Source organism: Chinchilla lanigera, unplaced genomic scaffold (genome assembly GCF_000276665.1).
Source record: "Chinchilla lanigera isolate Chin_1 unplaced genomic scaffold, ChiLan1.0 scaffold00002, whole genome shotgun sequence".
Taxonomy (NCBI): domain Eukaryota; kingdom Metazoa; phylum Chordata; class Mammalia; order Rodentia; family Chinchillidae; genus Chinchilla; species Chinchilla lanigera.
The window spans coordinates 53067637-53082669 of NW_004955403.1; the positions used below are offsets into that span (position 1 = coordinate 53067637).

Consider the following 15033-nt stretch of genomic DNA (forward strand, 5'->3'; position numbering starts at 1 on the left):
GGGTTCCGGGGGCGGGGCCTCCCGGGGGCGGGGCCGGGCTACGAGCTGGCCCGCGGGAGCGTGCTTCGCGCCTCCCACCCCGCGGGGGTCTATGGAGCAGAGAGTCGGGTGGACCCGCACTTCCCATGGCAGCGGCCGCCTGCAGCATCAAGGCCATGTCCCTCTTCAAGCGCACCTTGGTGCTGAGCCCGGCCGCCGCCCCCAGGGGCCCCGGCGCAGGCGGCCCCCCGCGGGGTTGCCCCTGGCCCCCGGCTGCCTGGCCCTGCAAGGACTGGTCTCGGCTGCGGAGTCCCTCGGGCCGCCTGCCCCAGCCCCACGCCCACTCCCACGCCTGCCCCTCCGCGTCGCCCACCGCCGTGTGTCTCTGCCCGCAGGACTCGCTCAGCAGCAGCATGAAAACTTGCTACAAGTACCTGAATCAGACCAGCCGCAGTTTCGCAGCTGTCATCCAGGCGCTGGATGGGGACATTCGGTGAGTGCAGGGCCCCTGCTGGGGCAGGGAAATGGCGCGGGGGTGGAGCGCCCGGCCCTGTGTTTACTTTCCAGTGCCCTTCCAGGCTCCTGGCCACCTGCTAGTGTCCCTGCAGGCCTGCTCTTTCACAGGGGCGGGGGAGGGAGGTGTTTATTAACTTTTTTTTAGTCCTGGCAGCTGAGCCTGTCCCTGTAGATCAGGCACTCCACGTGGCTTCCCTTTGGCTGCTTCGCCTTTCTAGCGTATTGGTTAATTTTCTTTGAAGCTGCCTCTGTGGATGGCGCGGATTTACAACTTTTGACTTTGTTTTCACTTGCAAAATTTTAGTTGGCGCCAAACATTTGCCTGTTAATCCAAGCAGTTTCTACAGTAGTTCTAAGTAATTCGGTGCAGTCGTGGCATCCACCTGCTTGGTTCTTAGTTTTGTGTTCTATAGATTACACAGTTCCATGATCTCATTTAAGAAAGGAAAACTGACAAGTTTTGTCAAGTGTGCAAGGCCATCATTTTGTAGTCCTATAGAGTTAGGGTATAGGCAACTTTAGAAAATGAGCTGTGCAAGTTAGACGTCATTTAAAAGTGAAACCTTTGGTTGCCTGCTCCGGTGGACACAGTTTTTCCTTTTTGCAGCCATGCTGTGTGCGTGTTTTACCTGGTTCTCCGAGCTCTGGACACGCTGGAGGATGACATGACCATCAGTGTGGAGCGGAAGGTCCCCCTGCTGCGGAGCTTCCACACCTTCCTTTATGACCCTGACTGGCGGTACACGGAGAGCAAGGACAAGCACCGACAAGTGCTGGAGGACTTCCCCACGGTAGCGGCTGCAGCTCCGTGTGCCCTTGGGCACACATAGTAGCGTAGCAGGCAGTTCGCCCAGGTGGTTGCGGAGAAGGGAGCAGTCAGACTGGAGTTGCACCGTCTGAGTTGGATTTGCAGCTTACTAATGCCTGTTTAGTTGCATGGTCACTCTGTGCCTCAGTTTGTTCATCTGTAATGTAGGGACAGTAATAGTGCCTGCCTGACAGAGTTGGGAGCTTTACAAGAATGAGTATAGTAAGGCTCTCAGAGCAGCAGTAGCTACTCCTTCCTGTGTGGTGTCTGGAAGCCTGTGGTGGGAAGACCCTTCACCCCACAGTGCTGTGAAAGGCAGATTCCCAGGCCAGCTTGGACCAGCTGTGGACTGCATTGGTGCCACTGTAGCAAGGGAGGGGTCCTTCAGCAGCTGGGTGAGGACTGGGCAGCAAGGTGAGCCTCCGTCACTCAGAGCCCTGTGCTCCTGGCACATGCTCAGTTTTCTGTGCCTGACTGTCCTCATTGGCAAAGTTGAGCTGCAAGGGTGGAATAATCCCATATATATTAAGTACGTAGAGTGGTGCCTGGTACATGCCAAGTATTCTGCAAGTAGTAGCTTGCAGGTCTGTTGTTTTGGAATAAAGTAGGTTATAATTAAAACCTTCAGCTGTCAAGGGTTCCTCAGGTTTCTGTCATACATATAACTAAGTCCTACTGTTCTAGAATTTATGTGTCTTATCGCACAAATAAGTGACCCTTCCATATCTTACAAGTAGAGGATTGATTTAGTAAAGCCACATGTTCCCTGATTGCCCAAAGAAAGCTTTTTGTACATAGTTGCCAGAGTTTTTGCCCAGGAATAGTCCTTATGTGGCTTTTGCTGTTGAAACGAATACAATGTGTACATCTGAACGGGGAGGAAGCTGGATAGACAGGAGGGTCCAGGCACTGCAAAAGAAGGCTGGAGAAGGGCCTTGCCAGGGGCACATCTCAGCGCCAGAGCTGAAAGGGTGATACAGTACAACAGGAATCAAAGGGAGAAGCGGCCAGAACTGGATGAGGCATTCCAGCTCCCCTAGGGAAGGTCTGACTGGTACGTGGGTGCCTCCAGGACAGCTGATGGCCAGCATGGGTTCCTGTGGCTGGAGTGGACATCTGGCCACTCGCTGCTGGGCCTTTGAACTCTGCTAAAGCAGATGAACTGCTGCAGTAGTTGGACCTTTATAATTGAAGTCTCCCTCTAAAAAAATGGGATTCTAGCTCAGTCTAGCCTCCAAAAGCTGGATCAACCAAACAAACAAAAAAGCCCACAAGGAAAATAATGGTTATGTATGGCAAACGTACCGGTAAAAATAAAAACTAAGCAAAAAAAACCCTACAACAGTTAATATCTGACCATGAGATAAATGTCTTTGGTACCATTAAAACTTATGAATTAAATAAAAAGTAAAATTATAAAACTATGAATGCTAAAATAATTTGGGGCAGATGGCTAGTAAATTATGTTTTTGTTTTTGTTTTTAGGTAGGGTCTCGCTGTGTAGTTCAGGCTCGTGTTGAACTCACTATGTAGCCCAGGCTGGCCTGGAACTCAGGGCAATCCTCCTGCCTCAGGCTCCGGAGTCCTGGGTCACAGGCATACACCACCACATCTGGCTCTCAGTAAATTTTCAGACACTATTCCACTGTGTTTGTAAAGCCTAAGTGTCTTCCCCTATACACACACAGCACTGCAATGGAAAATGCTTTCCCCTGGAAATTTTCCCGTTTGAACATTAAATTGACATTTTCTGAAAGAGAAATAAAAGGGAGCAGAAGCTTGAGACAGGCAGATACATTAGCTTTTTGTTGCTGTCACTGAATTCCTTTGCCAAGCAACTGCAAAGAGGAAGGATTTATTTTGGCTCAGGATTTCAGGGGTTCTAGTTCATGGTCAGAGTTCCCAAGGGTAGAGGAAGTGATGTGGCTCATGGCTGCTTGCTGTGTCCAGAGAAAGAAATGACAGGGCCAGGCTGGGGTCGCCCAGAGCTCCCTCTGTCTCTTGGGTCTCTGGGAAGACAGAGCTCTGCATTGTCACTTTTTCCTGGTATTTTTGATTTCATGTTTTGAATTGCACAATTATGTAACAAGTGCCAGCAAGCTGTTGAAGAGAATGGACCCAGGTCCTGGGTGGGAGTGTTTATGTTGGGGTGTTTGTCTTGGGCCCACGCCCCTTTTGTCCCCCCTGTGCCCTGTTTTCTTATAAATAGAACTGGTCTGCCTGCGGAGCTGTGAGGGGGACAGAGTCCTAGGAAGAGTCCCTGGTCCAGTCCCTGGGCAGAGCTGCCAGTTAGTTTCTGTCTGCCAGGGGAATCTCACTCTGGCTTTAATGTGGAGCAGCTGTCGTGGAAAGAACAGATTGGTTTTGCGGTTTGGGGGATTTAACACTTGGTGCCCCTCAGAGATAGCGGCACTGTCTCAGGCCTGTGACTCGGCCTGGCCTCCTCGCCCAGCTGCGGCCCTGCAGACCCTCGAGTTTAGGTGTTTCCTGATGTTCTTCTTACTTTTCTCTAGACACAGACCACGAAAATCTCACACGTGTGATCTGTTTGCTGTTCACAGTGTTGTAGGTCAGGTCTATTAACATTTTATAGTGTTTTCTGTAAGTTTTGTGGTGTTCTTATGTTGGGCTTTGATAACCTGTAAATGCTTCTTTGAACTTAAGGTGTTCGTGCAGTTGCATTGAATCTTTAAAACCACCAGTACTTTTCTATGTCAGAGTTTGGGCTTGTAAAGAAAAAAATACTGGGCAGCAGGCCTTAAACTAAATCATTTAAGGAATGCAGGGGTTGGATGAAGGAGGCGGTAGTTTTGTGGTGTAAACTGGGGAACTGAGAAGGGGAAGTGGTTGGCTGATTTCACCAGAGTTGAGCTCTACCAGGGCCTGAGTCTGTTGAGCACCACGTGAGGACACAGTTTCCTATTTTCTGTTTTTGGCGGTCTCCATTTCAGATCTCCCTGGAATTTCGAAGTCTGGCTGAGAAGTACCGAACTGTGATTGCTGACATTTGCCAGAAAATGGGAAGTGGGATGGCAGAGTTTTTGGATAAGCACGTGACCTCCAAACAGGAGTGGGACAAGGTCAGTGTTTCTGTGAGGTGGGATCTGTGTGTGGGGCCTAATACAGCCGTCGTTGGTACCCTCTCGGGGGTGCGGGGCTGGTGTGGGTTTTCTGGTTTGATGACTCATCAGATCAGTTTAAATATCTCCTCCCAAACACTTAATAAAGTTGAAAGCTCTGTCAATGAAATTGTCCATATTCTAGAGGGCTTCCTGTTAAGCAAAGCTAGAATACATTTACCTCATCTCAGAGGTAGGGACATTGAGTTTATAACGTTGGCTGTGACTTGGTATGAAATTTTCTCCCCTTTTTTTTGTCCGAGTACTAAGAGCCCCAGAGGGCCTGTCCCCAGAGCACCCAGCATGAGGGAGTTTTGAGGGAGCAGTGCCAAACCAAGGACTCGGGCTTTTGTTTCGGGGAAATACAGGAAGAACAGCTTGGGGGTCAGGGAACAAAGGACAAAGCCGAACCTGGTTGCTTCCCTAATCTCCAACCACACACTTGAGAGTATGTATGCTTTTCCTCGAAGGTCCTTTCTTAATCTTTTGTTTTGTTTTGTTTTGTTTTTGTTTTGTTTTTGTTTTGTTCTTTTTTTTGGTCTTTTTTTTGAGACAGGGTCTCCCTGTGCAGTTCAGGCCGGCCTTGAGCTCACTTTGTCACCCAGGCTGGTCTCAAACTTGTGATGATCCTCCTGCCTCAGCCTCCCAAGTGCTGGGATTACAGATATGCGCCACCACAGCCAGCCTGAGTACTTCATTCTTTTTTTTTGTACTGGGAATCAAACTCAGGACCTTGTGTTTGCCAGGCAGGCGCTTGTGCCACTGAGCTATATCCCTGGCAAGTACTTCATTCTTAAATACCACGTTTCCATCAGCCAGAGGTTGCTGCTGTAAGATGTGGAGTGTATGGTCTTTACCTTGACCTTTGCAGGTAGTTGTGTTTTTCAGTCAGAATGAGACCTTGTACGTTCTGTTTGGAAACTGCCCTTTTTTTAAAAAAATGAATTTTATTAGTACATTATAGATATATATATAAATCACACTTACATAGGGAATTTGTGCCTGTATATGATATACCTTTGATTCTTCTTTTTTCCCCTTTCCCCTCCCCTCCGTTCAACCCCTCCTCCCCTCCTTATTTACAAAAGCTTTGTTTCCATTTTTTCCCTTCTATTTTTTTTCTTTTCTCTTTCTCCCCCTCTTGCTCCCCTTCCCATTTGGACATTCTTTTCCTATTTCCCAGTGTCTGTTAGGTATTGTGGTCCTTGTTTAACTTTCACTTTCTCATACCAGAGAAACAATACAACGTTTAAATGTGTGTCCCATTTGTTTCTCTCAAGAGTGTGGTCTCAAGGTGCATCCATTTACTGTTCCTGGAAATGTCTGGAGTTCCACCTTCTTGATGGTAGTAGCACTCCACTGCATAAGCAGCCGCGCCTTCTTTCTCCCTTCATCAGTTGCTGGGCATTTGGGCTGAGGAAATGGCCCTTTTTTGTAGCTAATTATCTCCAGCATTTCCATTTCTGAAGCGCTGTCATTATTAAAGCACTGTCCAAACACTCCCTCGCAGTACTGCCACTACGTCGCCGGGCTGGTGGGAATCGGCCTCTCTCAGCTCTTCTCAGCCTCGGAGTTCGAAGACCCTGTGGTTGGCGAAGACACGGAGCTGGCCAACTCCTTGGGCCTGTTTCTGCAGAAAACAAACATCATTCGCGATTACCTGGAAGACCAGCAGGAAGGACGGGAGTTTTGGCCTCAGGAGGTAACAGATCAGGGCACTGAGGGGAAGTAATTGAGAGTGAAAACATACGATGGGCTTGCGAGTGAGAGACGCAGTCGCCCCCTCCGGCTGCACCGAGAAGGCAGGTGCAGGAGCGGCCGGGTCCCCGTGCTCGGCCGTACAGTGGGCTTGGGCTCGTTGGTTGGTCTGGTCTGGGACAGACGCGCTCCGAGGGGTGGACAGCCCACGTTCACCAGCTTGGCCGTGAGGTTCTGTGGGTGCTTGGCTCTTGGGCTTCTTGCCGAATTTGTTTCCAGCTGCTGACCTGGACTAGGTCTGCCCAGTGCTCGTGGGGTTGCGTCCCCCAAGAGGAATGCTGTGGCTAGGGGAGCAGGGGGCTGGGATGCAGCTCACTGTACAGTGCTTGCCCAGCTTATGAGGCCCTCGGCTCCATCCTCAGCAGCACACACAGAAGAGGGGAGAAATAACGCAAGACCTAGAGCTGCAGAACCTGAGCGAGCCATTGTGAGACATGAAGAAGGCTTTGCTTTGTTTTTGTTTTTTGAAACAGGAACTTACTATGTAACCCGAATTCTTCTTGAACCACTTTCCATCCTCCTGCCTCAGCCTCCCGGGGCTGGGATTCCAGGCATGCACCGCCATGCGTGGCATGTGCAGCAGTATTAGTCGTCATTTTGAGGCCTAGCCGTCTTGAGAATGCTGATTCCCCTTTCACCTCTGTTTTCGCTGGGTCTCCTGACTGTCCGGAGGGCTCCTTGGTGTGAGGTCACCGAGGCGCTGTTCAGTGTGTGCTGTACTCATTGCCGGGAGGGCCCTCCGCAGCGCGGCGGTGATGAGACCGTGAGTGGGGCTCATAACTGGCTCTGGGCTGGAGCTTAGAAGGAATCCATCTGGCTGGCAGCAAGGAGACTTCGTAGCACAGTTTACCAAGTGCCTGCTGCTGACGCTGGAGATCAGACCCAGAGGTGGTCCTGCGTGCTCCTGAGCGCCGCCAGTAAGCCGCGTGCGTGGATTTCCAGTGCGATGGCGACTGACCTGCCCCTTCGTCTCCCTCCAGGTCTGGGGCAGGTATGTCAGGAAGCTGGCGGACTTCGCTCAGCCCGAGAACATTGACGTGGCCGTGCAGTGCCTCAACGAGCTCATCACCAACACGCTGCAGCACATCCCCGACATCATCACCTACCTGTCCCGGCTCCGGAACCAGAGTGTGTTCAACTTCTGCGCGATTCCACAGGTACGGGCCAGACGGGCTCCTCGGGCCCTGTGGGGGCCCCGGGAGTGGGCTGAACGCAGTTCTTGTTTGCCTGCTGTATCGAGGAGCATGGTTCTCGAACAAGGTGACCCCGCTGTATTTCTTTGCTGCGTGTGAGATTCCCAGCCCGCCTTTGCCTCCCAGCACCTACTCATCTCAACCCAAGGTTAAGTCCGCCCTTTTCCAGAACCTTCCTCCTGGATCTCCTCTTCTCCCACACACTCGAGTTCTAAACTAGCTACATCCCTGTGCTCACAGTGAGGGCAAGGAGCTCAGCCTAGGTCCGTGAGTGATGGGCAGAGCTTGGGTGACGCTGTTACAGCTAGCCATCCATCCATTCGTTCACTCACTCTCTCGGTGTCGGGAGTTAGAGCCTTGACCCTGCGCTCACGAGGCAGGTGCTGTCGCTGAGGGCAGCCCCAGCCAGGGTGCTGTTAGTATTTAAACGTCTTCATCGGACACTTCGTTCTTTCTGTCCTTTCCTTGTACTCAGGACAGCCAAACCTGATTCTGTAGCCCTGGCCCCTCAGTGTTGTAGGGGAACCCCATTAATTGTTGTTAATGAGTTATGCCAGTCAGTAACTCAAATAAGTGTAAAAAGCCGTAGGCTCTAACTGATCTGGAAACGTGCTTTCATCCTGACCTGACTGACCAGCTTTGAACGGTGGCTCCGTTTACCCTGCACCTTGCCTCAAAGCACAGGGAATCACCCTCCCTTCCTGTTTTCCTCTCCTATTATTTTCATATACATAATCGTTGTGTCCATTATAGGCAAAGAGAAAAAAACTAAAACAGAAAATTCTTTCCAGGTAGAATTTTGAAATACATACTTCAAATCTAATAATCCACTGCTCTGTCATTTTTTAAAAAAAGATAAAGCCTTACACAGAATAGTGTAACACCGCAGAGCACCTTGATTCTGTGGGTCTCTGAGAACGGGAGGAATGGGAAGGCTGAAGATCTCCACATGCTTTCTTGGCGGGTGCAGACTTTCTGGAAGTTAGGTCTCAGCTGGCGGCAGCTACGCTTTCTGAGAAGATTCCTCCCCTGCGCAGGATCGCTCACAGAGCTGTTCGTGACCCTTTCGTTTCCTTCACGACCTGCAGTGAGTTGGTTTCCCCCCCTTGTTTCCCGTAGGTCATGGCCATCGCCACCCTGGCCGCCTGTTACAACAACCAGCAGGTGTTCAGAGGGGTGGTGAAGATCCGCAAGGGCCAGGCAGTTACCCTGATGATGGACGCCAACAACATGCCAGCCGTCAAAGCCATCATATGCCAGTACATGGAAGAGGTGGGTTTCTCTCCAAGTCCCTGGGTTATTTCTGGCTGTATGATTGAAATAATGTCACTATTTCTTACCACATGCCTGGACTTAGAATCCAGGATTAAGGGAATCCTTAGGATTAAGGGAATCCTCTTAAGTCAGTACACCGCGGCCTAAGCAAACAGGAGTTTGTGTCCTTGATTGGGGAAAAAAATGTGTGCCCAGGAGCTGAGCTCATGGCCGAGCTGCAGAGCGCCTGGCCGGGGAGTGAATGAAGCAAGGCTGGGGCGGAGCCGCTCTGGAGATGTTTATTTTATGATACTGGGGTGCACCCCAAGGTCTGTGCATCGTAGGCCAGTGCTGTCCCACCAGGAGCCTTCCCAGCCCTAAGACGCCTACGCTCCTGGCGCTGCTGCTGGCTCAGCCGGTGTAGCCGCCGCGCCTGCCTCGCTGAGTGGGTCCCGCACTCGGTCCTTGCCTTCCAGCCACCTGCCCCGTCACAGTCGGGCATCCGGTGAGAAAGCATGGTGGGATATTTAGGCCCAGGAAGACCCAAAGCTAGAAGCGTTTCTTTTGCAGATCCCATTCCAAATCCCAAGCTGCCCTGCAGTGCCACACACACTTGCTCAAGTCATCGCTGGGGCGGTCCCAGAGGCGCCCAGGTTTCTTAGTGGTTCCTCGCAGGCAGGACTCGCTCTGGTCCGGTGGGCGCCTGGCGGGTGCCCCTCGGGTCAGATGTCCTGCAGGTGGGAGACTGCAGTGTAGGAGACAGGAAAGGCCCCCTCACTCCTCCTTACCCTGAGCCCCTCGGAGGTAACTGCTGCTGTGGTTTGTGATCCCCCCCACTTCCCCGTGCACTTGCAGGGGTTGGTTTGTAGCAGCGTTTTCATCTGAACGAAACCTACAGAACCGAGACTTCTGACTTACGTCAGACGTAGCCCAGCCTCCTTGTTTTCCTGCCTTGCTTTCTACCTAAGAAGTGGTGGACACAGCATTTCTACCTGTAGGGGTTGAAGAGAAAACCAAATCTTAAAAACAACAAAAGCTGGGCGTGGTGTCACATGCCTGCAATCCCAGCATTTGGGAGGCTGAGGTGGGAGGATCCCTACAAGTTCGAGTCTAGGCTGGGCTAAATAGTGAGTTCAAGACCAGCCTAGACTAAGTGAGACCCTGTCTCAAAAACAAAAACAAAAACGCTGGTATAATTCCTGTAGTAACTACAGTAAGTGAAATTACTCAGCCATTCATTGACCAAAGCATTACTACCAATGACTTCGGCTTTCCATGTAGCTGGCACTTATTTCAAGCTCACTGTGTAACTGGCGTAGCAAGAAGAGGTGGATTCTTGCTAGGGAAACCGAGGTCTCCACCGCATGGCTGCAGCCATAAGTTGGACAAGTCTGTTCCATGCAGAGCTGGTGCTGTTAACTACAGTTCAAAGGGTTCATTTACCCTTTCACGTAGAACAGTGCCAGTGTAGACACAGTATTTTCAATTGATGCAGATTGGAAACTTGTTACATACTGTAGGGTTCAGATTGTTTTGATTCTACATTTTTATTCTGATCACTGATTTTAGAAAACCATTTTTCAGCTGGGCTTGGTGGTGCATGCCTGTAATCCCAGCACTCAGGAGGCTGAGGCAGGAGGATTGCCATGATTTCAAAGCCAGCCTCACTACATAGCAGAATCTTGTCTTAAAAAAACAATAAAGTGTTTTTTTAAACTTTATGGGCAAGTCTGTTTACTATAAATTAAATCCTATGTGTTATTTATATTTCAGTAAAGGGCAAAGGTAGGCACACTTCAGCTGCCTGACTTCCTGTTTTTGCAAATTTTTTTTTATTGGAAGTCAGCCACAGCATTTGTTTATCCTCTGTGCTTGCTTTTGCAATTGAAGGGCAAAGTTGAGTAGCTGTGCAGAGAATGGCCCCAGAAGCTAAAAATACTTTCCAACTGTTTGAGAGAAAGTTGACTGGTATCTGCTCTAGGGCCTCAGTCATCTCGTCAGGTGCAGCAGTACATGCCTACACTCCTCACTATGTAGGAGGCTGAGACAGGAGGGTTGCAAGTTTAAGGCCAACCTGGGCAACTTAGACTTCGTTTCACAATGTAAAAATGGCAGGGGGATACAGCTTAAAAATAAAGTTGCTCTAGTGAAACTCAAGATTTTTCAAGAAAATGTTAATCCTTAAGTGATTTGTTTGATACAGAAAAATCTCTGAAGACTTGTAAGGCTTTTTGTTTTTTGTTTGTTTTTCTTCCGGTATAGGGAATCGAACTCACGACCTTGTGTGCTTGCCAGGCAGGCACTGTGCTGCTGAGCTAAGTCCCCAGCCCCCTTTTTGGTCTTTTTGAGACAGGGTCTCATTATGCAGTTCAGCTCATTATGCATGAGCTCACTTACGTAGCCTAGGCTGGTCTCGAACTTACAAAGATCCTCCTGCCTCAGCCTCCCGAGTGCTGGGATTACAGGCGTGCGCCACCACGCCTGGCTCCAGAGGGGTAATGGTGTCATCATTCGAGTAAGGCAGTTCTGCAAGTGAACGGTTACAGGAAGGCTCGTGCAGCGTGTACATAGGTGGTGGCCTCTGCTGCTGCCCAGATCTTAGCTGTGACCTTGTTCTCCTTGCTGACGGTTGGCCGCGGCAGTAGGGAGGCAGGCATGTCCTCCTGTGGGGTCTCTGTCTTTGCTGGCTGCAGTGAGAGCAGCTGGAAGCAGCTTCTGGGGGACCTCATGCACCCAAGCCACATGGCAGGGAGACACCGCCACACACTGGTCAGTGGGAGCAGCTGGCCGCTGCTTGCCATTGCCTCCGTGCCGGGGCGCTTCGTGGACTCCTCGGGTTCCAGCCGCATTGCTCCCTCCATGTCCTGTGGCAGCGGAGGGTGCTGCCAGGCTCTTTGAGCCTCCTTTGCCTGAACAGCTTGGCACTTGGGCAGGCAGGGGTCGTGAGAGGGCTCTGCGCTGAGGTGACCTGGTGATGTACTTACGAAGCAGAGCACTCACTGCTGTTCAGAATTGCTTTTGAGCTGTGTCCTTTGACATGGTGGCTCCTCCTCTTCTGGACGCCCTTTCCTTGCGGCTTCTGGGACCCTTTTTCCCTTAGTGTCTGGCCTGTGCCTGTCCTGGGGTCTTCCTGCCGCCTTTCCTCCTTCTCTCCTGGGTCGCTGCTGTGGCCTCCAGGTCTGGCTTGAGCTTCAGGCTCTCTCACTGCGCAGCTGCTTTGCGCTGTGGCTTTTCCTCCACCGCGTGCTCAGTTACCCAGCTCAGTGCCGGTGTTGGAGGCAGTGCCATCCATGTGGACGGGCCTGCGTCGGGGGCGCCTGCAGGTCTTCTCCCCGTCCCCACCTGCGGCCGAGTCTGCCTGCATACCCCTGGCCCAGCAGGTGGCAGGCACGTGCGGCAGAGGAGCAGAAGAGAGGACTGGGTCCTGCAGGCCCTGCGAGGGGGCCTCCTCAGGGACTGCCCCAGGCCCCAGATCCCAGCGTCCGCCATCTCCCAGCAGCACCGCCCTGAGCACAGAGCACACGTGCTGGCCCCTGGAGAACGCGTGGTGCCCAAATAACGGGATTTAAAAAATTCAGTTGTGCGTGTTGGGAAAAGGATGGCAAGACTACCACCTAGAATAGAAATTCGAGATACAAACTTTACTTAAAATGCCTGCTTTGAAGCAGGTGAGATGGTGCATGCCTGTAATCCTAGCTACTGAAGCTGAGGCAGGAGGATCTTGAGTTTGAGAGCAGCCTGAGAGAGAGACTGAAAGTAAGTCCACTCATCACCCCGCCTTGTGCCCCAGACCCAGCTCAGACCCTCCGTGCTGTACCCTCCTAGCGGGCTTAGCCGGCTGGTCAGGGGGACCCAGTGTCTCCAGGGGGCTGCTGTGTGCCGGGCACAGCTCCAGGCTGGAGGTGCAGCCCACGAAAGCCTTGTGCCAGCAGCTCATCTCCACGACATCGGCTCCCGTGCGAGCTGGGTGAAGCCTCCCCGCGTGGAGGAGCCCAGCGATGCCCTGGGTGAGAGGGTCTCCTGGGTCTTTAGGAACAGCTGTGAGATATCTGTGGGCACCTTGCCAACAGGTGAGGGGCCCTGGAGCTCAAGCAGAGGCAGGGGCGCTCGGGAAGGGCTCTCCGGGGTCCCTCGGAGGCCACTTGCGTGTGTGTCTGCCACCACGCCCCAGCCTGGTTTTCTTTCCTAAGTGCCTCAGCCAGGTTCTCCAGGACTCCCCCCTTCTCCGTGTCGCAGAGCTCAGCCTCACAGCAGCATGCCGGCCGCCCAAGCGTAGTTTCTGAGGTCTCCGCTGCAGTTCTCAGGGGTTAAAGAAGCGAGGGAGGCTGGTCGGTGCCCACCCTTGGATCAGACTTCTCGTGTGAACTTGAGCTGCGGACAAACGCGAATCGGTGTCCTCCGCTCTGCGCTGCTGGGCCCGGCCCAGGAGCCTGGGGACCTGGGGGTCAGAGTGGTGCAGGGTGTGCTTGGGGACCGGATGGGCCTGGGCTGACCTTGCAGCCTCGACGGGGGAGCGACTCGGTGGGGCACTTGCATTGGCCTCGAGCCTCAGCGTCCTTTCTGGTGAGCCAGGTGTAAAGGACCCACCTGGGAGGCCGCGGGAGACCTGGCCGCGGAGTGTTTCTGAACACCCGGGCCTGAGCAGGCGCGCTCACGTTTGTGCCCTCGTTGACAGATCTACCACCGGATCCCCAGCTCAGACCCGTCCTCGGAGAAGACGAGGCAGATCATCTCCACCATCAGGACGCAGAACCTCCCCAGCTGCCAGCTGGTGGCCCGGAGCCACTACTCGCCCATCTACCTGTCCTTCGTCATGCTCGTGGCCGCGCTGAGCTGGCAGTACCTGAGCGCCCTGTCGCAGGTCACAGAGGACTACGTGCACGGGGAGCGCTGAGCGGGCCGAGCCGGGGTCACGCAGCCGGGCGGACTTCCACCCGAGGGTGGGACCGACGGCTTTTCTTCCTGTTCTGACCCTGCGAGAGCTCCGTGTGCTTGGATCTTCAGAAACTGTGACATGCATTTGCAGAGTTGGGAATGACAGCAGAGGCCGCCTGCCCTCGGCGCTGCCGCCTGGGTCTCTGTCCCCGCCTCACTTTGGCGACAGGGCTACCTGCGGGCCGTGCGTGTGGGCAGTGGTCTCGTCCTGTGGGAATCCTGGCTGGAATGATGATTAAGTGTATTTAATTTGAAGCAGCTTTGAATATCAAACAGGAAAGGAGGTGCATTTTCCTTCTGTCCCATTGTGTGCTCGTCCTTTCTGTTGTGGGGCTCAGTGTGGCAGATACGAATGTTGGTGGCTCCGGGTTCCGTGTCTGAGTTTCCTGTGACTCCCAGCCGGTCTGCACACGGAAGTGGGGAATAAACTGGGGGCGTTCTGGTGTCATTTCGTCATTCAGGCAAGCGTGGCTTTTAGAGATGTAGCAGCCCTGCTCCAGCCCATTTCAGAAGTGGGATTACCATACCACAAAGCGTCCCCATACTGAGGATTTTTTTCTCAGACCCAGGGCCTTCATACTAAGCTATATTTCCCAGCCCTTTTATTTTGAGACAGGTTCTTACTAAATTGCTAAGTTGTCCAGGCTGGGTTTCAGCTTGTGATGCTCTTGCCTCAGCCTCCTAGGTGTGCACTACCATGCCCAGCAAGACTGACTGTGGGATTTCTAACATAAAGAGTGTAATTACTCAGCACTTACTAAGTGCAGTTCACCTGAAAGCCCACTTGGCCGCGGGGCAGGTGCAGTTGGTGATAGAGGGGTAGGGACAGCTGCAGCCCCGCGGCTGGCAGTGTCTTGGTGCTGCTTTAATTGCTTACCACTTTCCCTCTGCCACCTTGTCTACTTCGTTGTTTTTTTTTTTGGGGGGGGGGTGTTTCTGGTACCGGGAATTGAACTCACGACCTTGCACTTGCCAGGCAGGCACTGTGCCGCTGAGCTAAATCCCCAGCCCGCCACCTTGTCTACTTCGGACAAATGTTTTTCTGAGACAAGGTCTTGCTATATAGTTCAGGCTGACCTTGAACTTGCAGTGATCCTCCTGCCTCAGCCTTCTGAGTGCTGGGATTACAAGTGTGCACCACCATGCCCAGCTAGCCAAGTTCTTTTGGCTGCATTTGGAAACATTAAGATTTTTTTCTCCTAGCTTTTGTAACATTGAAATGTCAAGAAGGGCAAAAGGTATTTTTAGGTGTGGGCTGGAAAGCTGGTCCTCGCCTGATTCTCCTGTGAAGGTGGCGGAGCTTCCTCTTCACCTCGGCACAGCTGTTTGTACTCGGCGACATCGGCTCTGGGACTGCATGGTGGGAGGGCGAAGCCAACACAGCCCTGCTGGGGCGGCGGGATGGGGCCTCTGAGAAGCCCCTTGGGTGGGGAATCAGTGTTACAATTCAACCCTGGAAGCCATTAGCGTT

General features: G+C 52.5%; 1 protein-coding gene across 1 annotated transcript; it reads left to right on the forward strand.

Moving 5' to 3' along the window:
* Positions 1-374: 374 nt before the first annotated feature.
* Positions 375-13863, forward strand: Fdft1 (farnesyl-diphosphate farnesyltransferase 1; the record flags this gene model as incomplete). The annotated part of the gene is given in 7 exon segments (XM_005373829.2): positions 375-472; positions 1103-1286; positions 4255-4383; positions 5933-6124; positions 7161-7337; positions 8493-8645; positions 13303-13863. Coding segments are annotated over 7 exon segments (1152 nt in total), but the record flags the coding sequence as incomplete, so codon positions are not given.
* Between the last annotated feature and the right edge of the window lie 1170 nt (positions 13864-15033).